At 46.8% G+C, this 23,282-nt stretch overlaps 1 protein-coding gene across 7 annotated transcripts in view; it reads left to right on the top strand.

Moving 5' to 3' along the window:
- The window catches only part of PACSIN2 (protein kinase C and casein kinase substrate in neurons 2), a 136,385-nt gene that overhangs the window by 77,309 nt on the left and 35,794 nt on the right, over positions 1 to 23,282 (top strand). For all 7 annotated transcript variants that reach the window (XM_023631025.2, XM_023631023.2, XM_070253782.1 and 4 more), the window contains one exon: positions 18,100 to 18,225. In XM_023631025.2, the coding sequence (XP_023486793.1) occupies positions 18,166 to 18,225 (60 nt within the window). In that variant the 5' untranslated portion in view covers positions 18,100 to 18,165. The remainder of the gene's footprint in view (positions 1 to 18,099; positions 18,226 to 23,282) is intronic.

Here is a 23,282-nt window from a genome sequence, read left to right as displayed (position 1 = left end):
AGCCTCTGAGAGTGAGTTCAAGCCTGGACTTGGGGCTCCTGGTGGGGACTCCCCACAGGGTGGCTGTAAGCCTCGGACTTGATAGAGCTGGAAAGCCCTTTGCAGCCTTCAAGGTCACTGCAAACGCACACTCTTAAAATCACTTGCTTTAATCCACCCAGTTTCTCCCATAGTCTCTTGCCACTAGGAGGCTCTTTGAAAACATTTTAAGTTCAGAGAAAACTAGGAGTTTGTTTAACCCCACATTCTTCTTTTCAAGTGAAGGCAGTAGGATGCTGAAAAGATGCCCAAGGTCCCACAGCTGTTTAATGGCAAATTTGGGACCAGTCTTCCAAATTTTGGCCCTGAGAGCCCTTTGTAAGAGTGATAAATGACTTCTGAATCATCAACGATTACATTACGTTCAGTATAGCTTTATTGGTTTTGTTTGTTTATTTGGAGTGTGCGAATGTGCTTATTTTTCTTTAAAAGTTGGCATTCCCAACAGGACCTCTCCAGTGATTCCCTAAGGCAGACTGACTGACTACTGACTGACTACGTGCCTCTAGGCGGGAATTCATTGTGTTCGGACACTCACACCATCCCACTAAGTTTAAAGGACCTTAGTCCCCCAGGATATCTGTGTGTGGGTAACTAGTGTCCCCTCAAGGTTGAATGGAGTGAGTCCTGAACACTGAAAATTTATACCTTGAGGGAGTTTCATATTTAACATTTTATAGATGTTTATTTACTTGAACTTTCTTAAAAACAAACAAAAACAACCTGATTTCTGTACCTACCAAGCGAGAACTTAGCAGCTCTGGTGAGGCTCACTTGTCTCCACTACAGCTGAAGTCCCCTTTTCACGCGAGCTCATTCTTTTCCCTTTTCTCGCCGCTTCTTATTTACCTCTAATATCACAGCTGCTATTTCACCTCCTGAGGGACTCTCAGATTCATCGGGTGAACCAGATAGGACCACCAAAGGCCGCAGCAACATTTTTCTGCCAAGGTGTTTTGGGGGTCATTTTTTCTCCCACACCTCTCAGAGTGTCTTCCTGTCCTGTCTCTTGGGTGTGTAAGCTGCCCCGTGAATGTAGATTGAGGATGTCCGGTTGAAATCTTGCTTTTTAAACTGTATCTCAGAGGTTCGCCAACTGTCTTTAGAATGGATCAAACTGTCTGTGTGAATCAAACTGTCAGGCAAGGGCCCGAGAGCCGCTGGCGAAGTAACGGGGCAGAAGAGGGAGCTGTACGTGCTCTGACATGCCCCCAGTCTTGGCTCTGACTGGGAAAGAGCCAGATCCCTGCAGTGTGACCGTGAGGGCCTGGCGCAATAGTGTGGGGTGTGACATGATGTTATATGGCCATTAGAAATGACAGGAAGATGACACAGACAATGGGGAAATGCTTATTATGCAACTGAAGAAAGCAGACCACAGGATGGCTGGTTGCCGTGATTGCAGGGCAGTAAGACCGTAGATGACAGGAGAAGATGGGGCTGAGAAATGAGAATGGAGGTCGGTGGAACTGGGTCAGGCCACGAGGAGCGATCGTTGGTTCTGACAGCTCTATGCTAGCTGAGGGGATAGACGTTTGGACTTGAAACTGTCACGGGCTTAGCTGTGTGGGGCGAGTTGAAAGAGCAAGGCCAGGGAAGCGGGGTCATCACGCCTGAGTGCGGATCGCCTGCTTCAGAAGCGATGCTGTGCCGAACCGGAGCAGCGCCGTGTTAGATGCTGTGGAGTAGCTGCCCTGGCTCGGTCTGTTTAGAGACATTGGTTTTTCTTTCACCTTCTCCAAGAGGATTTTTTTCTGTGGGAGGAAGAGGGCAGCTCTGTAGTGATGACTAAAACAATATAAGATGTGTTTTCTCCCCACTCTTTTTTTACTCTTTTCTTCTGAACTGTGATATTCCAGAGTCTGAGCCATGTTTGTTTTCACCGAAGTGGCTCTGTGTCCTAACAGAGTTCCTAAAGTTCCCCTTCCTCTCACCAGCTCGCTCTTCGCTTTGCAGCCGGTCGTTCTGTGCCACAGAGCGGTTGGGAGTCCTCTGCTGGTTTCAGGAGATGGCCTCCACAGTCTGCCGGGAGATGCTGGCTATTTTTTTAAATCTCTGGAAGTACTTTTGAGTGTGTTTGGCCCACACTGTCACCCTAGTGGGTGCTTCTGGGGGACCTTCTCCACCCTGCCCAGGGCCTGGGACTTGCCGAGCCGTGGGCCTCAGGGTGCTGCTCTCAGCGGGGAAGCCTTTAAAACCAAGCATCTTGCAATGCACAAGCTGTTTTCTATTGTTGAAGTAAATGTGCCACACAATGTTCCAGAGATATAGTCACTTTATTTGCTGATCTCTATCTCTTCCTTTGAGGAATGTTCACTTTTCCGGATGAAATCACTGGAAACAAAATAGGCTGTGCCAGATATTTGAGCTACTAAAAAAAAAAGTGTTCCTGCTTTGCTAATGGTGCAAAGCAGTGTATTACCTCAGGCCTTATTCCCTGAGCACCCACCACGTGGGAGGCAGCTTGAGGGCTCAAGAGAAGCAGGAGTCCCTGTCTTTCGTACAAGGGACTGACAGGAATAGCCCAAGCTGAGGCTGGAGGCAGAGAGGACCCAGGAGCCTGTGGGCCCCAGCGGTGGTCTGGCTTGTGACTGAGCAGCAGGAGGGCTTCCTGTGTGGCTGGTGGTAGACAGCTGGGGACTGAGCCACACATCCCCCACTATGGTTGCTAAACCCATTTGTGGTTTAGTTCCACATGTGCAGTAGTGTTTATAAAAGAATTCAAACCACTAGAGTTAAAACATCTTCATGTAAATGTTCCAATTATTTTCCATCTGTGGATCTTCAGTCTGTATGAATCAGAATTACCCAGACTCTTCAGTTCAACTTTTCTTGTCCTGTATTCATCCAGCTGGTTTTTACAGAGTGACTGCTACGTGCCAGACCCTAGATGCTGGGACTATAACAGTGAGTTACACAGACCAGCATCCCTGCCCTCCTGGAGCTTACAGTCTACTGGGGGAGACAGGCAATGAACAGAAGAACTAACTAAATGATAAAGCTGTTGGATGAAAACAAGCGTTCTGGAGAGAAAGATAAAGCAGAGGAGGGCTCTGGGAGTGCCCAGAGGAGTGGGGGACGAGTCGGAGCAGACCTACCTGGGGCCACCGCTGAGGAAGCCAGCCTCCTCCTGTGGGCTTCCTGGAGGAAGAACACTCCAGGGAGCAGAAGAGCAAGTGTGGCCTTGTGGCTGGAGCTGGGCGAGTAGGGGAGAGCGGCATCAGGGAGTGAGGTCTGAGGGTGAGGTAGGGCAGTGGGAGGTGAGCAGGGCGGGCCGCACTCGGCGTGAGTACTCTGGGCTTTTTCTCTGCCTGAGACCAGTTGGAGGGACTTGAGGGGGCAACGTGGTCTGACTTGAGTTTGGAAAGGGCTCACTGTGTTGAGAATAGACTGAAGGGACGGAGGAATCTGGGACATCTGTAAGGAGATGACTTCGATAGCACAGGGGAGAGATGGTGGGAGATTTGGGCACCTCTGGCAGCAGAGCCTGGGGAGTTTGAGGAGGGGGGCAGTCAGTCCTTGAGGTGCGCGTGAGTGTCCTCTCTTGAAGCTGCAGTGCAGTCACACAGCAGAGGGGTCCTCCCTCTGTTCTAGCACAGGCCATTAACGAAAGAAAGTGGGGTATTTTTATTGACTAGTTTTAGTATTCCAGAAGTATTACATACTGACAGTCACAATTTTCAAATAGTTTAGAAGTTTGCGAGGTGAAATGTAAAAGCCACCTTCCCACCCCCTCGGTGCCTCCCCGAGCAAGTCTGAGACCCCACAGGAGCTTTCTGTGCATGGGCACACTGTGGATGCCTAATTGTTTTTTAATACCAGTGGGAGCAGACTGTATCTCCGTGCCGCAGCCCACTGTTTTCACCCAATGCTTGGGGACATCTTTTCCCGCTGTGCACACTGCTCCCCTCCCTCTCTCTCCTCTGGCTGCCCACGTTCCACTCCAGAGGTGTGGCGGCAGTTTTGATTTTTGATGGACAATGAGGTAGCGCTCAGGGTTTTTAAAATTTTTGTTGCTATTAAAAACAACACCACAGTGGATATCTACATTTGACTCTTGGGTGAATCTATCTGTTGGATAAAGTTTTAGAAGAAACACTTGGGTCAAAGCCTAGGTGTTTCTCTTTTGTTAAATATTATCACACACTGAGAGGCATGCAACAATGCCTAAGGACAAGTATGAAATGACCATGCGTACACACATGCTTGGTTTTCAATAGCATATCTTATAAGCACTTGAGGCTTGAATTTTTAAACCAGTGGCACAGATATAAGAATCTGAGCTGCTATGCAGCTTGTCAGTGGTGCCGGGTCATTCCTCCCTGGAGTCCTCAGTGCTGCCTTGGGCAGACACATGGGCTCCTGCCCTCCTGGGTGCTGAGACAGGCCCACAACTCCACAGGACCTTTGCTACCCTCCCTCTGTTGGAAAGACCCCTCCCCTGTCCTTCACATGCCCACTCACCACCCACCTTGGGTCCTCAGAGCGGCCTGACTGTGTCTCCACAGGCCCCTTCCTCCTGCTCCTCCCACCACTTTTTATAGCAACTTACGTGTCTCCATTTGCTACACTTGTCAGTCTGCCCTATTAGGGTGCAGCCCCAGACAAGCAGAGACCATGTGTGTCTTCTTCACTGTTCCACTCCCAGGACTTAGGCAAGTGCCCAGCACATACTAAGTACTCAAACATCTGGTCCTAGACTGAAAGGATCAGTACATCCCTTACTTAATAAGGGATGATCCTCCCCTCACTCTGGGCCAAACAGTAGCTTAGAAGAAATTTTAGTCATTTCCCAATTAATGAAGAATGTTCCCCTGGATAATGAAGAAGAAACATATCCAGGGAAAAATGTAGGTCCAGTGTGTGCTCATGGCGAGGCCTGCAGGGCAGCACAGAACCAGGGCGGCGTTGTGTGTGGGGTAGCAGTGAGGATGCCTTCCTTCTGTGCTGCCTTCTGCCCTGACAGAGGACTGAAGAGAACTTTCTCCTGAGGCGCCATGGTGCCTTCACTCAGAATGTTCTTGCTTTATGGTAATAGCCTTTAGCCTAATGACCTGTTCTGTTTTTTCTTTCTGGAACAAATTAAGGACGTTAAGGGGGAGCTAGATGTACTTATGTAATTTGTGCCTTTTGTTTACCTGATACCTGTTATCAGGCCCAGGGGAGAGGAAGGAGGTTGTGCCAGCTCTCAGCCTGGGCCAAGGGCACCCTTGGTCACCTCCCTTAACCTCTGAGGCTCTGCACAGCATTTTAGGAATGGCTCTGACTCACCAGTGCTTACATCCGTCAGTGGCAGAAGTCACTGAAATCCAGAAATCTGGAACCGTTTCCCCTACCTCAGTCATTCCTGGATTCCCTGATTCCTGACGAGGGCCTGCTGTGTGCCAGGACACATGTGGAGGACTGCACACGCATTTTTCAGGAGTGTGGGGAGGAAAAGGGTTGATGATTTGTACATCTTTACACTTAGGAATTTCTTGCTCTCAGGTTTCCAGCTGACTGCTTAAATACCTTCAATGGGGCAGCCAGAGTCCCAGGCAGAAGCACACTGTCCTTGCCCCTCGTGCGACTGGAATTTTAAAGTCTCCAAGGGGAGCCAGCCTAAGGGACTGCCCATTGCTCCACTGACGACCGGCAGTTCACTGAGTGGCTGCAGCACAGCTACACTCCTCGAAGCGTTGGAAAGAGAGCAGGGAAAGGCTGGAAGTCCTCATTCGTTATTCACTCACTCACTCAGATCTTTGTTGAGCACCTGTGTACAGCGCTTGGGGATGCTAGTAAGTGAGCCGCACAGCAGTGCCCGCAGTCCGGGGCTCCCCTGCCCTCCTGCCCCAGCCTGTAGCACCTCTGGGGTGGCTCTTCCCTGCCCCTTAACCAGTCTCTTTCTTGCATCTCTTTCTCCCCTGTTTCATGTGATAGGAAATTCCTGTGGTGTTATCATCCAGGTCAGTATCTTCATCTTTAATCTTATCATTCTGTTATACCGACCATCCATTGAAATGTTTATTTTGGTAATGAGATTCCTAAAAACTAAGAAAAAATATTGACTTATTTCCTGATTGCTCCTTTTTCATAGCAGCCTGTTCCTGTTTTATGGGTACAGTAACCTTGACTTTTTGGAGAATTCTTGTCAATGTTTGTTAGAATTTCTCTCTTATTCCCCAAAGTATCTGTGTTTTCCCCAGAGATGAGTTTAAAATAAAAGTTGTCCTGTTGATCTTGGTCCTGTTCTTTCATGCTTTGGGTTTTTATTTCATTATAACTTATTTAATGGTTGAAGATCCTTGCCGATCAGTGCATGTTTATGAAGAATAGGGCTGATATATAGGAAGCTCACCCGGGTTTCCTGTCTGACTCTACCTGAAGTGGGAGGGTGACTGTGGTTCTTTGAGGGGCTGGGCGTGGCTCCAGATGGGCCTCCCTGAGAGTGTCTGGGCTTGATGGGTCCAAGTGCAGTTCTAAAATTACTGTGGCGATTGCCCCTCATTCCGCTTGCCCTGGCTTTGCATTTCTGGGCCCTCTGCTTGGCTCCTACCCTGGGAAGGTTCCTTCCCACCCTGGCGATTGGGAAGATTTCTTTGTTTTCTCTCAGCCCAGACCTGTCTGCTTTCTCCCAGCATGTCCTCCAGCCTCCTGCTCTGCCGCTGCCTTCTTACAGGTTCCTTCTTGTCAACTCAGTGGGCCCTTGTGGGGAGGGAGGGAGAGATTTGTGTGCCTCTTTCCAACTGGCTGTGTTAGTGTTGTTTTGGGGCAAAAAACAAAGTTGGAGGAAGTAGATGGGGAACATACTTTGTTGTCTTTTGTTTCTTTTGCTGTGATGGGAAGGAGTCAAGAATAACTCGGCATGCACTACCTCATCCCAGAGGTTCATTTCAGAGCCGCTTGTTTGGAATTCAGGTGGCATTTTCCTGGCACCAGGTTAGACTGTAAAAGCCTGTTTCAGCGTGGTTGGCACACAGTGTAGCCCATGAGGTAGAATTAGGACCCAGAGCACAGCAGGAAAAGTGTCCAACAGGATCACTCTCCCTGATGTGTAGCATTTGTTCAGAGTTAAGGGAACTCATTCAGCATTATAGACAAGTGTTGTAGTTCCGTTTCTTTGGGAAGAAATAATCAGTCAGCTGCTGGGTGCTTGACAGTCTGAAAGCTGCTAAAGAATTGCCACACTCAGTCCCTGTCCTTGGAAAGAACAGTACTGACTCATTTGTCTGTCACTTTGTACTTTCCCAAAGTTCTTTCATGTCCGTTATCGCCCCGGAGCCTCTTCATACCTTGGGAGGTGAGGCGCACCAGTGGTGTCCTTGCCTTAAAGAAGATACGGCTGGAGCCTGCCCGGTGGTGTAGCGGTTAAGTTCACATGTTCCATTTCTCAGCGGCCCGGGGTTCGCTGGTTCGGATCCCCGGTGCAGACATGGCACTGCTTGGCACGCCATGCTGTGGTAGGAGTTCCACATATAAAAGTAGAGGAAGATGGGCACAGATGTTAGCTCAGGGCCAGGCTTCCTCAGCAAAAAAAGAGGAGGACTGGCAGTAGTTAGCTCAGGGCTAGTCTTCCTCAGAAAAAAAAAAGAGACGACAGGGCTCTTGGAGGGGACAGATGACTGAGTTCACAGAGGTGGGACTGAGACTCTTTTTCCACTCACTGTCACACTGTCTTCCCAGGAACTTGACCTTCCCATTGAGAAGCACCCAATTAATTATTAAATATACATTATATGTTTTGGGCCTTGATAAATATATTTCAGGAGCACTTGGTGCTATTTGGCATTAGAGACCAGTTTGTTTCACAGCATGTCCACAGGCCTGGTAGTGGTCAGGGTTGGCTCAAGACCCTGAAAGAATGAGGGAAGCAAAACCAGGAAATACGCCTGGCCTGGTCTCCTTTTGAAGGAAAGGATTTGCAGGTTCTCTTGTTGCCCTTCGAGAAGCCACTGTTTCTCCAACTTACACTGTTTTTAGCCCAGAGGATGCTAAACCCAGATTCATTTTTATGGTTAGAGATGTTGTACATGAAAAAAAATTGTAATATTCCCTGGCAGGCCCAGGGCGTTTGGGGATGTTTTGGATATCAATATTGATAAGACAGCCCTGAGAATCAGGCCCCCTTTCTGAGGGAGCAGCCTCCCAGCCAAGCAGGGCTACCAGATCTGGGAATGACTCATGGCTGGACATGCAGGTCCTGCTGGAGTTGGGCAGCATGGAGTCAGACGGTCAGGGTTAAGTCCCGGCGTAGCATTTACAAGCTGTTGGGCCCTTGACCAGTGATTTGAATTGTTTGCACCTCATTTGCCTTCCTGTAAAATGGGGACAATATTACATTATTGCGGGGTTTTTGAGGAACAAGAATAGTCTATCTGAAGCTCACCTAGACCACCTAGCAGTGCTAAGACGTGCTTGATACATGGGAGCTGCTTTCATGTTGGTTTACCTACCTGGACTGCCAGGTGGGGTGGCAGAACCACATCTGGTTGAAGCAGGCTTGCTTTATTTGACACAAACATGGCCAACATCAGCCATGAGAGCCTTCTTTGGAGGCATCACTCACTCATTATAGTCATTGAACACCTGTATGGTGTGATTAGGCAGCTCTTCTAGTTTCTTCCTTGGTGGGCTTAGTTTCCCTGTGGGATTGAGCATGGCTTCTGGGGTATGGAATCAGCCATGTTGATTCCCACTCAGGAGCGGGGTGCCCTCAAGTGAGCATCCACACACTAGAACAGAGTGCCAGTGTTTGGCTAGACATTAGGGGGCTTTGTTCAAGAAGCTCATTTTCTGTAGGCCATACCCTGTGCCCTCTCCTCTTACCTTAGAGTTATTTGTCCACTAAGCTTTCATTTCTGGAAGTTAGAAAAGGAACAACTTGAAGCCAAAGATGGTAGAAGGAAGGAAATAAAAGGGGGATAAATCAAGGAAAAATAAGACAAATATTCAGTAGACAGCTGAAAGAAAGCTAAAAGTTGATTCTTTGAAAAGGAATAAAAATTGATAAACCACTGATGAGACTGATCAAGAGAAAAGGCACAGAAAACTAATGTCAAGAATGGAAAGGGGGACATTACTACAGATCCTTCAGTCTTCGCAAGAAGATAATATGAACAATTTTATGCCAGTAAATTTGAAAAAAATGAACTGGATTCCCTAGAAAACAACAAGTTTACAAATTCAACACTCAAAGAAATAGAAAATACATGAAGAATCTTTGATTAAAACTGCTTAAAGTGAGGCCGACCCTGTTGCCAAGTGATTAAGTTCATGCGCTCCTCTTTCATGGCCTGGGGTTTTGCCGGTTCAGATCCTGGGCGCGGACATGGCACCACACATCAAGCCATGCTGAGGCAGCATCCCACATGGCACAACTAGAAAGACCCACAACTAAAAATACACAACTATGTACAGGGGGGCTCTGGGGAGAAAAAGGAAAAATAAAATCTTAAAAAAAAAAAAAACTACTTAAAGAAAACTCCAGGCCCAGATGACTTCACAGGCAAATTCTGCCAAAAGTTTAAGGAAAAATAAAGCCAATTTTACACAAACATCCATTTGTGATAAAAGCTCTTAGTAGAATTGCAGTATAGGGAAACTTCCTTAACCTAAAAAGTGATATTTTTAAAAATCCTGTAGCAAACATCATTCTTTTTTTTTTCTAGAGGTCATAATAGTTTACAACATTGTGAAATTTCAGTTGTACATTATTATTTGTCAGTCACCATATAAATGTGCCCCTTCACTCCTTATGCCCACCCCCAAACCCCCTTCCCCTCTGGTAACCAGAAAACTGTTCTCTTTGTCCGTGTGTTAGTTTATCTTCCACATATGAGTGAAGTCATATGGTATTTGTCTTTCTCTGTCTGGCTTATTTCACTTAATATAATACCCTCAAGGTCCATCCATGTTGTTGCAAATGGGACAATTTTGTCCTTTTTTATGGCTGAGCAGTATTCCATTGTATATATATCACATCTTCTTTATCCAATCATCAGTTGATGGGCACTGGGGTTGCTTCCACGTCTTGGCTATAGTGAATAATGCTGCAGTAAACATAGGGGTGCATAAGACTCTTTGAATTGTTGATTTCAAGTTCTTTGGTAAATACCCAGTAGTGGGACAGCTGGGTCATATGGTATTTCTAATTTTAATTTTTTGAGAAATCTCCATACTGTTTTCCATAGTGGCTGCACTGCTTTGCATTCCCACCAGCAGTGTATGAGGGTTTCCTTTTCTCCACATCCTCTCCAAAATTTATTATTTTTTGTCTTGGTGATTATAGCCATTCTAATGGGTGTCAGGTGATAGCTTAGTGTAATTTTGATTTGCATTTCCCTGATGATTAGTGATATTGAACATCTCTTCATGTGCCTATTGGCCATCTGTATATCTTCTTTAGAAAAAAATGTCTGTTCATATCCTCTGCCCATTTTCTGATCATGTTGTTTATTTTTTTGTTGTTGAGTTGTGTGAGTTCTTTATATATTTCGGAGGTTAACCCCTTGTTGGATATATGATTTGCAAATATTTTCTCTCAGTTGGTGGGTTGTCTTTTTGTTTTGTTCTTGGTTTCCTTTGTCTTGTAGAAGCTTTTTAGTCTGATGAAGTCCCCCTTGTTTATTTTTTCTTTTGTTTCCCTTGTCCAAGTAGATGTGATCTTCGAAAAGATCCTTCTAAGACCAATGTCAGAATGTATTGCCTATATTTTCTTCTAGGAGATTTTTTTTTTTTTTGAGATTAGCCCTGAGCTAACATCTGCCGCCAACCTCCTCTTTTTGCTGAGAAAGACTGGCCCTGAGCTAACATCCGTGCCCATCTGCCTCTACTTTATATGTGGGACATCTTCCACAGCATGGCTTGACAAGTGGTGCCTAGGTCTGTGCCCAGGATCCGAACTGGTGAACCCCGGGCCGCCAAAGCGGAACGTGCGAACTTAACTGCTGTGCCACCAGGCCAGCCCCTCTTCTAGAAGGTTTATGGTTTCAGGTTTACCTTCAAGTCTTTGATCTATTTTGAGTTTATTTTTGTGTATGGCAAGAGATGGTCTACTTTCATTCTTTTTCATGCGGCTGTCCAGTTTTCCTAACACCATTTATTGAAGAGACTTTCCTTTCTCTATGTCCTTAGCTCCTTTATCAAAGATTAGCTGTCTATAGATGTGTGGTTTTATTTCTGGGGTCTCAGTTCTGTTCCAGTGATCTGTGTGTGTGTTTTTGTACCAGTACCATGCTGTTTTGATTACTATAGCTTCATAGTATATTTTGAAGTCAGGGATTGTGATGCCTCCAGCTTTGTTCCTTTTTCTCGGGATTGCTTTAGCTATTCAAGGTCTTTTTTTTGCCCCATATGAATTTTAGTATTCTTTGTTCTATTTCCAAGAAGAATGTTATTGGGATTCTGATTCGCATTGCATTGAATCTGTAGATTGCTTTAGGAAGTATGGACATTTTAACTATATTTTTCTGATCCATGAGCATGGAATGTCTTTCCATTTCTTTATGTCATCATTGATTTCTTTCAATAATGTCTAATAGGCAAACATCATTCATTTTTTTTGTGTGTGAGGAAATTGGCCCTGAGCTAACATCTGTGCCAGTCTTTATTTTATCTGGGATGCTGCCACAGCGTGGCTTGACGAGCAGTGCTAGGTCCGTGCCCAGAATCTGAACCTGCCAACCCCAGGCCACTGAAGTGGAGCACACGAACTTAACCACCATGCCGCCACACTGGCCCAGCAAACGTCATTCTTGATAGTGAATGTTGAAAGTTTTGTCTTTGAGACCAGAAAGGATCTCTACATTTTATTGGAAGTCCTCTTCAGTTCAGTAAAGCAAGAAAAAGAAATAAAAGCCATAAGAATTGGAAAGAAAGAAATAAAACTGTTATTATTTGAATATGATATGAGTGTGTGTATAGGACATCCAAACGAATTTATAAATTATTAGAAATAATAAATACAAAAAAGGAAATAATGAGATATCACCTCACCCTGGTCAGAATGGCTGTAATTAACAAGACAGGAAACAACACCTGTTGACGAGGATGTGGAGAGAAGAGAACCCTTGTACACTGCTGGTGGGAGTGCAAACTGGTGCAGCCACTATGGAAAACAGTATGGAGCTTCCTCAGAAAATTAAGAATAGAACTACCATATGATCCAGCTATTCCACTGCTGGGTATTTATCCAAAGAACTTGAAAATACTAATGCATAAAGATACATGCACCCCTATGTTCATCACAGCCTTATTCACAATAGCCAAGACTTAGAAGCAACCTAGGTGCCCATCAAGGGACGAATGGATAAAGATGTGGTGTATACACAATGGAATACTATTCAGCCATAAGAAATGATGAAATCCGGCCATTTGTGACGACATGGATGGAACTTGAGGGTATTATGCTAAGTGAAATAAGTCAGAGGGAGAAAGTCAAATACCATATGATCTCACTCATAAGTAGAAGGTAAAAACAATGACAAACAAACACATAGCAACAGAGATTGGATTGGTGGTTACCAGAGGGGAAGGGGGGAGGGCGGAGGGCGAAAGGGGTGATTAGGCACATGTGCGTGGTGATGGATTATAAAATTATAGTCTTTGGGGGGTGAACATCATGTAATCTACACAGAATTCGGAATATATTATGATGTACACCTGAAAGTTATTAAAAAAATAAATTATTAGAAATAATAAGTACAAAAAAGGAAATAATAAATGCAAAGTTGTTGGATACATGGTGAGTACACAAAAATCAGTTTCTATATTAGCAATAAATAAAGTGAAAATTTAAAAAGATGCTATTTATTATATGAGACATATTAAATACTGAGTAGTACACTAACCAAAGGTGTGCAAGAACTCTCTACACAAAAAGACTGTAGATCACTATTGAAAGAAATTAAAGAAGGTCTGAATAAATGGGGTATATTCCATGGATTAGGAGACTCAATATTGTAAAGAGGTCTGTTCTCCCAGAGCGGTCTGAGGACTCAGTGAAATCCTAATCAAAATCCCAGCAGATTTGTTTGGTTGGTGGGACTGAACAAGCAGATTTTAAGTTGTATGTGGAAATGCAAAGGGCCAAGCATAGCCAAACCACTCTTGAAGAAGAGCAAAGTGGGAGGACTTCCTCTGCTGAATACCGAGAATTCTTTTAAGATTGAGGTAATTAAGGCAATGTGGTACTGTCACAAGGACAGGCACAGAATAGAACACAGAGCCTGCATACAGATCCCCACATCTGTGGACAAAGGTGGCACCGTAGAATAGGGAGGGAAAAAAGCTCTTTTCAACAAATGGTGCTGGAACAGTTGGATATCCACATGGGAAAAAATGAAACTTGTATGTCATATACAAAAATCATTTCTGGGTATGAAAAGTAAAAACTAACCAAAACAAAACAAAACCATTTAAAAGATAATACAGGTGAATGATTATCTTTATGACCTCAGCATAAGAAAAGACTTCTGAAACAGGACATAAAAAACACTACTATAATAGAAAATATTGATAAATTAGACTATATTAAAATTAAGAATATCTGTGCCACAAATGACACCATTAAAGAATGAAAAGGTAGGACACAGAGCAGCATGTATAATTTATGCAAGACGTTAATGAGGGAAATCAGAGTAAAATCACAGTGTTGCGACTCACATACATCTGAAAGGCTGGGATAACAGACTGTCCATGAGGATAGGACTTCAGTAGTAGCTTGGAAAGGCACAGCAGCATACGTTTTTCACATTTTATATTCTAGAATATTTGAACTCAGCACTGAGGTGGTTACAGTCAGTGGTTAAGAGCATGGCTGGTGTGAACCTACCTTTATTCAGATCTCAACTCTACCACTTGGGCAAGTTCCGTACCCTTTTGTGCCTCAGTTTCCCTAGCTTTAACAAGGAGCATGATCCTAACAGCTCCCTCACAGGGTTGTCATTAGAGTTAAATGAAGGCACCAGGACCCCAGGGAGCAGCCCATGGCCGGGGCTCCCTCTGGGGAGCCTCATCCTGGGCAGCACCCTGGCCGATTGCCAGCACATGTAAAGCACTTTGCATGGCGCCTGGTCCATGAGGAAATGTCCCCAGACCGTAGGCGATGATTGGCCTCCTCGTGGCTGAGTGAAGGCGGGCTGGTGACAGTGTCATGGTTGTGGGGGAAGCCTCAGTAAAAGTAGTTAGCCCAGCAGCAATAATCATGGAAAAACAAAGAGAAGATCCAGCCCATCACTGGCATCTCATTACCTTTTGGTGGTTTGCGGGGTTCTAAGAGCACTGGCTACCACTTTTAGGGTGTCAGATGTATGCCATGGGATTTCGATTTCTCGTCTCTAATCCTCCTCCAGTCCTGTGAGGGAAACACTCTCATCTTGATTTTACTGAGAGGTTGTCTCTTGAAAGGGGCTACTTCCCACATATTGGTGATATTTGAAGTTGTAGGAGAGGATGAGGCCTTTGCTGGGAGGAACAGGAAGAATCTCAGGGATGGACTGTGGGGCATACCAGCAATGGGGAGAAGGAAAGGGGGTTTATGAGAGAGGGAAGGGAGAGCCGGGAGAGGCCAGGATCACCGAGGTTGGTGCAGGGTGCTTTGGGAGGGGTGGGTCCTGAACTCAAGCCCCCCAGAGGTTGGTGTTGCTCTCTGAATGTCAGAGATGAGTTCTCAGGTCAACCAGTGCTTGATATTAGTTGAGTTTTGTCTGTGGTGCAGACTCTTGTCTCCCAGGCCTTCGCTTTTGCTTGCCTTCCTTGTGACTGTCATGTAGAGCTGAAGAAAGTAGTGAGGACACTTGAAACTGAGGGTAATGGGCCAGGATGAGGCTCCCTCTGAGGGAGGCCCTGTCATGGGCTGCAACCTGGGGTCCTGGGACCTTCATGCACCAGCTTGTTTAACCCTCACTGAAAGCTAGTGGAGCACAGCTCGGGAAACTGGGGCTCAAAGAACGAAGTGACTTTCCCGTGCTCACCCAGCTCATCACTGGTGGAGCTGTGATTTGAACCTGAACACTCCTGATTGCCACCATCCTAGGCTTTCATGAACTACATTATCTCAACCACTCTTTGGGCGGGAGATCTTCCGTTTCTCCTCTCGCCTTTGATGTCTATTTGTTTTTTTTATGCCTTGCCTCAGTTTCCTCTATAGGACTGTGAATGTCTTTGCTGGTTTCTGACCTCTTAGAGGAGACTTAACAGTTCACTGAGACCCTGTGTAAGATCTGCTTCAAGCGTTCAGAAGGAAAATGTCATTAATTCTGAATTGTTACAAGCCAGAAGTGAAGTGGTGGTACAGAGCTTCCAAAAGTCATTTATATTGGGTCTGGAATGCCTTGTACAATTTTGCGAAAGAGATTTGCCTTCTTAATTTTGTTTTATTTAGATTAATAATGACATTCATATATAAGCTTGGAGAATGTGTAAGTTGGGAGGTGAGGAACTGAAGGACTGACGAATTTGTGTGAGAGCTCTAGTTCAGCTTTGAAATGAACTTTAAATAGCACACAGGAGGATAGTTGAGCTGACTGTAGTCGTTAAACATTGGGCTGTGGCTACATGGGGTGCCAGTGGGGTCAGCTTGGCCCTTGTGCGGTTGTGATCCTGGGGATGTCCCAGTCACCGAGCACAGTGCTATGGTGAGATCCAGGGCCCTGGACTGGGGAAAAAGCACCAATTTGCCACTGTGTGCAGGCAGGGCTTTCCTTCTTCCCACTGGGCAGCTAAGCACACGGGTCATCTCCAATGCCCTCAACAGCTCGTGTTTCTTGGTTTGTTACTTGGCGGGGCATCTCTTCTCGGTGATTCAACTCCTTGCTCCTGGCAGTTGACTGTTTTCGTGCTGAGCCCAGGGGCAACCTCTTCTCGACTCCTGGCGCTTAGTAGGTACTTAATAAATCTTGTGCAAAACTCATCCTCCCTTAGTGTCTAAATCATGGCTGAACCCAAATGAACTCCTCTGCCTGAGCTTTTCAGGTGTCAAGCTGCTTTTCCGTCAAGGGCAGGCGCCCACTCCTCCCTACACCTGCTCCCTGCAGCTGCTCTCTGGAGCTGGCCAGGCAGCCTAGCCAGCATCTTGATTGGGCTGCTTTGAGACTTGCCTGAGCCGAAAGCCCAGATACTCCCTGAGGAGCCTGGAGCAGAGACCAGCTACTCTGGATGGAAGATTTTCTGTTGCTGCAGACATGGGCTGGGGTGCTTCTAGGGGGCCCTGGCTAACAGCATAGGATTTCACATAAAAAGAGAATGCTGTGAAACATGGCACCAGGGCCCAGGCCAGAGTGGCCTATCCAGCCTTTGTGAATTTCCAGTGGTTAGAATGACACGCTGTCCCTATGATTATGGAGCGGAGATCCAAGCAGCGTGCTGTCGGGAAGAGCATGTGTGTGGCAGCTGTGCGACTCTGCCTGGTGATGGCGAGCGTGCATTTGGACTACTTGGCTTTGAAGTACCATGATCCGTTCTTTACTTTGAGTGTATTGGCTGTACAGTGCTGTGTTCAACTTTGGAAGCTGTGAAATCCATTAGATTAAACCCTTTTAATTAGCAGTTAAATCTTGGGTTACAGGATGCTTGACATATAAATTTGACGTGGTTTTTGGAAACCATCTTGATGTGATGGGGAGAACATTACCTTAGCAAACAGGCAGAGGTGGTGTCAAATACTGGTCTCCACCATTCATTACTTGGGTGACTGTGGGCAAGTTACTTAACCTTCCTGAACATCGATTTTCTCAACCATAAAGTAGAGATAGAAGTAATGATAGTAGTAATAATTACTATCTAATAATAATTACATCATAGTTTACTGTGTCCACAGTGCTTACTATGGACCATGTATTTTTCACCCCTGTGTGTATTGCCTCGTTTGACCCTCATGGTAATTCTGTGATACAGGTTCCGTTATTGTCTCTCTTTTACAAATAAGGCCATTGAGGCCCAGATAGGTTAGTAACTTGCCCATTATTATGCCCAGCTAGTGAGTAATTGGTCTGGGATTGGAGCCCAGGCAGCCTGATTCCAGAGTCTCTATTCCTTACTGCGCTTCTAGACTGTCCCACAGGGAATCACAGGGTTTGAATGTGATAACCTGTGGAAAAGTACCTAGAACACAGTCTTGCACCTTGTAGGTGTAACAGTGCAGATCACTGCCTGCCCCACACCACCCTCTCCCTCCCAGAGATTAAGCTGAGGCTTGGGACTCCTGACTATGGTAGTTAGGAAAGTTTCGGGTCTCTGGCTTGTGATCTGAGCACAGGGGCATGTAAAAGAGGGTGGAGTCACCTTTTCACCAAGAAGTCAAGGAGCCTCATCTGGTGGTGGACGGGTCTTTCCCTCAAAGTGCTTGTGCTTACAAATGTAGTGGGCGTCCTCCACCTTCTTCCCCCTGGCAGGGAAATAATCGCCACGTTACCCTTGCCTGGATTTAGAACACTGAGTCGTTACTCAGAAATGATCAGTTTGGCTTGCTTGTCTTTACTTTCTCTAGCTGACCCTCACATAGTCAGAAGAAACTGGTCTGAATTCGGGGCTGAGATCAGTCAGTCATGGGGAGGGGAGGAGACAATGCCCAACACCAGCAAAACACAGTGGAAACTCTGTGGAGAGTGGAGTCAGGTGTTAAAGGTGGATTATTTCCACTCACATTTTACCCCAGGTCCTCGTCCGGCTGGGTGGTGGGACATGTTGGGACAGGGGGAGCACAGAGATGCAGAGACTCTTCCTGCTTTTGCATATTGTCCTCACAAGTCCTCTGTCCTTTTCTCTAAGGGACGAGGAAGGTTATTTAGTAAGGTTGTCAGTCTGTTATCTAAGAACATGAACTGTTCAGAAAGCTCTTTGAGCTCTTCGGTAAGATGTTGAGAAGATTTACTCGTTAATGTGAAATACACGTGCGCATGCATGAAACATACACATGGATGTCAATGCCCAGAGTTTAGTTTATTGTCTTTCTCCCACCTACAGGAAACATTTTACACTGTTCTGTACTGAACGCAGTGATGGAAATCAAAGTTGTAAAATGGAGATGGCTTCCTTTTCACCTTGGGAATTTAAAAACCACAATAATATACCTTTCTTTTATAGGTTTGCCTACGGATTGTGAGCATCTGAGTTTAAGCGTTCCCTGCTGCTCCCTCACCCTTTGAAGAGATGTCGGTCACTTATGATGACTCCGTTGGAGTAGAAGTGTCCAGCGATAGCTTCTGGGAGGTAATGCCCGTGCTTTCTTCCTGATGAATGCAGAGACCAGGCCAGTGGTGTCTGACAGGCCTTTGGGCGTGGTGTTGAGGGGGCGCTGCAGGATTATGGGGTGAGATGAACATACTCAGAACTAGCCCAGCACTTGTGGTCAGATCCAGAGGGCAGCAGGTGTGGCTTAGCTGTCAGTGAAGGTGGCGAGTTTTCCTTGCTAGCAAAGTTTGATGCCTGAAGAGGTTAGAGCTGTTTTAGAGGTCTTGTCAGTTTGTTTGTTCTTGGGTCCTCCCTTTCAAGTTTAGCCACTCCATGACTTGGAGCGACATACGCTAGTTACCAGACTTGGCCTGAGAGGCAGCATTACTTTTGAGTTTTGTATGGAAAAACGAATGGTGTGTTGTGCCATCATGCTGGACAGTGCAAGCAAGTGGCCAGAGGGCAGAACACACTGCCTTGAGCTTGTTGGAGCATCTTCTTGTCAGTTTATGGAGATGAAGTTCTCCTTTCCTGAGCCTCACTTACTTTTCCTGCCTGCTGGTTAAAGTCAAGTCCATTTTTGATCAAATTTTGTTCTTGTGGCAAAACCCCTGGAACTTTCCTGGTGTCTGTGGGCTTAGTGAAAAGAGCAATGGCTTTCAGTTGGAAAGATCTGGGTTCTGATCCCATCTGTGCTGTTACTAGCTATGTGACCTTGGGCAAGTTGCTTAACTGATCTGAGCCTCAGCATTTTCATTTCTAGAGAGGTGATGATACTGGCCTTCGAGGGAGGCTGAAAGGATGAAATGAGAATGGAGACGTTGGCATCAGCACCCACAGGGATGCTTTCCTGACACAGGAGGCTCGAGTGATGCAGGAGATGAGGATGGTCCCCTGGGGTTTACTGGAGACTTGCGTGAAATAGCTTTATAAACTTAGATTAATTAGGTGTATAATTTTGCTTGACATCAAGTACTATCTGATATTATAGTCTAACAGAGACAAGTGATCACAGGTGCCCAAGTTTAAAAAAGATGGGCAAGGAGCTCAAAATTCTATCAGTATTTTTCTTTCCTATGAAGAGTGAAAGGTCATTATTGACTTTCAGCTGAATACTTCCTCGTATTAAAAGTATGTCTTTATTCAGCACCTACTGTGTGCTAGACCCTGTGAGCTTCCAGTGGGAAATGTTACAGCCCGAGTCCCTACCCCTCGGCTGGTAGCAACCTTCCTGGTGGGTATCCAGGCCAGAGTTCAAGTTTCAGTAGCCAGAGAGGCACATCAACCCCAGAAAGCATTTCACAAAAGGCAGCAAGAGTGACAGGGGCAGTGACAGAGTCACGGGCATGTCCCAGCATCTCGGCAGCAGTGGCTTCCTGGCCTTGTCAGGTGCTGCATTCTCCTGGTATGAGGGGTGGGTTGGTGGTGCAACTAGGTGAAGCTGTACTAGGACAGGCAGATACAGGTGCAGTTTGGAGGTGCCTCTGGGACAATGCTGGAATTCAGGACTGCCCCTCTGCCCCCATATGCAGGTCTGGGTTCACAGGCAGGCAAACCCCGCTGACTGGCCCGCAGGGAGGCTGTGGCCTTGCCAGCATTGCAGAAGCACTCAGGAGCCAGTGGTGGCTATACAGAGCCTTCCTGTGAATTCCTGTGAGGCTGGCCTTTGGAATGCAGGTCCTTGTTGTTTTCAACACTGAACCAAAACTATAGATCGAATCCTTTAGAGTTGTGGGGAAACTTTCTGTTTTGTTAACTGTGGTGACATTGCCATCTGGTATTAATCAGAACCTGCCTTGAGCAGAGTGGTGGTGCAGAGAGGGTAGCTCACACAGAAGGCCTTATGAGTGATAGATTGGGAGAGGCAAGGGCACAGCTTCAGACACATGCATTGGAGCCAGGTGGCCTGGGTTTCACTCCCTGCCTCGTCACTTACTACATATGTGTGACTTTGAGCAAGTTACTAATTTTTCTTTGCCTCAATTTCCCAGTCTGTAAAATGGGAGTAATACTGGTACCTGCATCCTAGTACTGTTGCCAGGCTTAAGGGAATGAATACCTGTAAAATGGTGCAGGGCATCAAGACAGGTGCTGGCTGGGAGCTCTGTTCCTCTGATGTGGGAGACGGTGGTCATCAGCATGCACACGTATGATTTGTTCTTGGAGGGTGTGTTTGGCAGCATTGTTTTGATGACCCAATTGATGGCAGAAACTGCTCTGGAAAAATTAAGTAGCTAAATATAGTGTTATTACAGAATTCTTCATCTCCTCGTTAAAAAGAAAAGTCAGTGAAAGTTGTCAGTATGTCTTGTCAGCGTATATTAAGTCAAGTAGCTTTAACAAGTTTTGCTGTTGATTTAAGCTCTTAGCTCCCTCTTAAATTCCTAGCTGCGATGATGTCAGAGACAAGAACATCTTCTTTTGCCTGAAGAATGTGGAGGCAAATGGGTTTATTTTCTAGGCAGGCTCTGCTCATCTTGTGATGCTGTCCCTGAAATTACTCTTCAGCTTGTGTAAATCAGCTGTGCTGTCCTCCCCCTCGCCCTTGATGGACGTTCATTGAATGGAGGAGCCATCGCTCAGGCTGAGCCGGCCCTGCTCAGCTCTCAGTGACTTGGCTGCACACTGCCAGCTGCACATCTCTCTGAGCTGCCAGCAAGTTCCCTCTTTCCCATGGAAGGCGACTTCTCAATGGTGTGACCCACAGGGGTGCACAAATCTAAAGAAAACCTTGGGGTCTCAAGGTATAAAAGGCTTTTGTGCTTAATTTTACTCCTTCCCACCAAAAGATACTGACTGGTGTGAGTCATTCCAGAACCATCTTCTGCATGATGGCTGTGTGCCTGCATAGGAGGGACAAGGCCCTGCTCTCTAAGAGCCTTTGGCTGTGACATTTGAAGGTCACTTCCCCGAGGGAGGAGACAGATGCTAGACAGATCATTGTGCAAGGTGCTGTAGGATTTGCTGGGGTGCACAGCGGGAGGTGGGTCTCCCCCTGGGCCAGGAAAGGTATTTAAATAAAGGTATTTAGTGGGTATTTGGAGGGGACACTTTCTGTATTACCCAACACTGTAGTAAGAGATTTAGAAACAGAGGAGGGGGCACCTGATTCCTACCATGCAGGTGCTTATAACGTAGCTGGGGGCAGAAAGGACAGTGGCCCTTGGAGTATGAGGGCAGAGGGGCAGAGCCATGGAGTTCAGAGGAGGGAGGTCTGCTGGCTGGCGTCACCACGAAAGCTGTATGTAAGGTCGGTAGGGCTGGGCTTGGGGAGCGGGGAGGAGGGATGCCATTCCAGGCTGGAGCAAAGTCTGGAGGCTGGAAGGAGTGTGGTCTTGCAGAGGGCAGAGGATCTTGGCCTCTTTGGAGCCAAGGGCCTGTTTTAGAGGTGAGAAGTCATGCAGGATTGGGTAGCTTGGGGCCGCGTGGAGGCTGTTCCCCAAGTGGGTGGCTTCTTCAGCCAATTGGAGCCTGGCACACCCTGCCCAAAAGCTTCCCAGTGGGGCATGGGGTAGCTCAGTTGCTTCTGGCAAGTCTTCTGGCTCACTTCTGGAGCCTGCAGGTCCTTCCACTATGTCCGCCATTTCCAGGCCCTGCTTCTGGGTCTTTTCTTTGGCTCTGGGGGCTGGTGTACGGAGAGAGCCTAGGCTGCAGGCCCTGGGGCTTTCCAAGTGTCACCAATGCTTCCTAGGAAAGCCTGGCCTCCCCTGCCCTCGGTGGGCTCTGGGCACATGATGGTGGGTTTGTCCCCAGCATGCCTGAGTGCTGCTGTCCGAAACTCCGAGAGCTCTTTGGGGGCCAGGCTGGGAGAGGGCAAACTGCTAATTTCAGGAACGGGACCCTGACTCTGCCTCATCCCTAAGGCAGAGTTCCGCTCAGCTGTCGGCAGTGCGTGCTATTAGCGTCAGATCTCCCTGGATGCAGCTGGGCGGGGGCTGCCCGGTGCTGTACTCTCTGTGGCACAAAGAGCCTTTAGGAGAAGAATATTTAGGGGATGAAGAGGACATAAATATCTTGTAAAATGTTCTGGGAATGTTAGCCCTGAAGCGTTGGCATGTGGCTGTCAGTGTTTACCCTGTTCTTCAGAGAAGGCTCTCCCTGCAGGTTCCTCTCAGACTTGAGCTGTGTGGAGTAGCACATCACATGAGAACATCTCCACATACATTGCTGTTTTGCTGGAAAGCTGTCTGTGTGGAATGGTGTTTACTTTTCCCACCCTTCTGGACCAATTTTGTGGCTGACATTTAGAAGATGCTACTGCCCCGTGTTCATGGTTCTGCAAAGCCTGACTTGGCATCTACCACCGTCCAGGCCCTCGGTTGAGTCCTGGAGTCCCAAATGAGTGCACAGTCTTGGGACCCCAGAGCCATCATTTGCTGTGGTGGGCAGTTTTGGGGCAGCAGGGCGAGTTCCATGGGGGGAAGCACGAGGCGTGTAAAAATAAATACTGCTTGGCCACTCAGCGTCAGTGATGCCTTCCGTTTTTTCTCCGGCCACCCTCCACATACACAGACCTGGACAGACTTTTCCGTGTGATGGCCTGTCTGTGGGTGTCAACCCCACGGGGCAGTGTGCATGAAGCTCGTGTCCCTGGGCTCCTCGGGTACAAGTTGTGGATCAGCTTTGTTCTAGTTCCACTGTGCTCGGACATAGCTCCTAACAGCCTGGTGGCATACCTTAATTTCACTAAAGTTTCTAAATAGAACCATTCATTTGTTCTTTCAACCAAACTAGTATCTGCTGAACCATGAGCAAGGATTAGGGCACTGGCCCCCCCATCCTCCCATGCCGTGTTCAGTCTGTTCTCTATCCTGCTGCCAGGGTGGTCCATCCAGAAAAGCAAACCTGTATGACTCTCTGGCCAGGGTGGGAAGCTTCAGTTTTCTACGTCACCTTCAAAGTGAAACCACACTCTTTAGAATGACTAAGACATGAACCTGTGTTGGCAGCTGCTAGACTGCCTGGCCCTTCCTGAGGAGCTCTGCCCTGCACTGTGGTCAGGTTCAGCCACCCCAGTCTCCCACCACAAAAAGCTGCCTCCCAACCTGGGAGGGTTGGGGCTGGGAGGGTAGTGTTCTTTCCTCCAACCCAACCTC

Source organism: Equus caballus, chromosome 28 (assembly GCF_041296265.1).
Source record: "Equus caballus isolate H_3958 breed thoroughbred chromosome 28, TB-T2T, whole genome shotgun sequence".
NCBI classification, from domain to species: domain Eukaryota; kingdom Metazoa; phylum Chordata; class Mammalia; order Perissodactyla; family Equidae; genus Equus; species Equus caballus.
The sequence above is the reverse complement of the archived record's forward strand: the minus strand, read 5'-3'. Positions and strand labels throughout refer to the sequence as shown.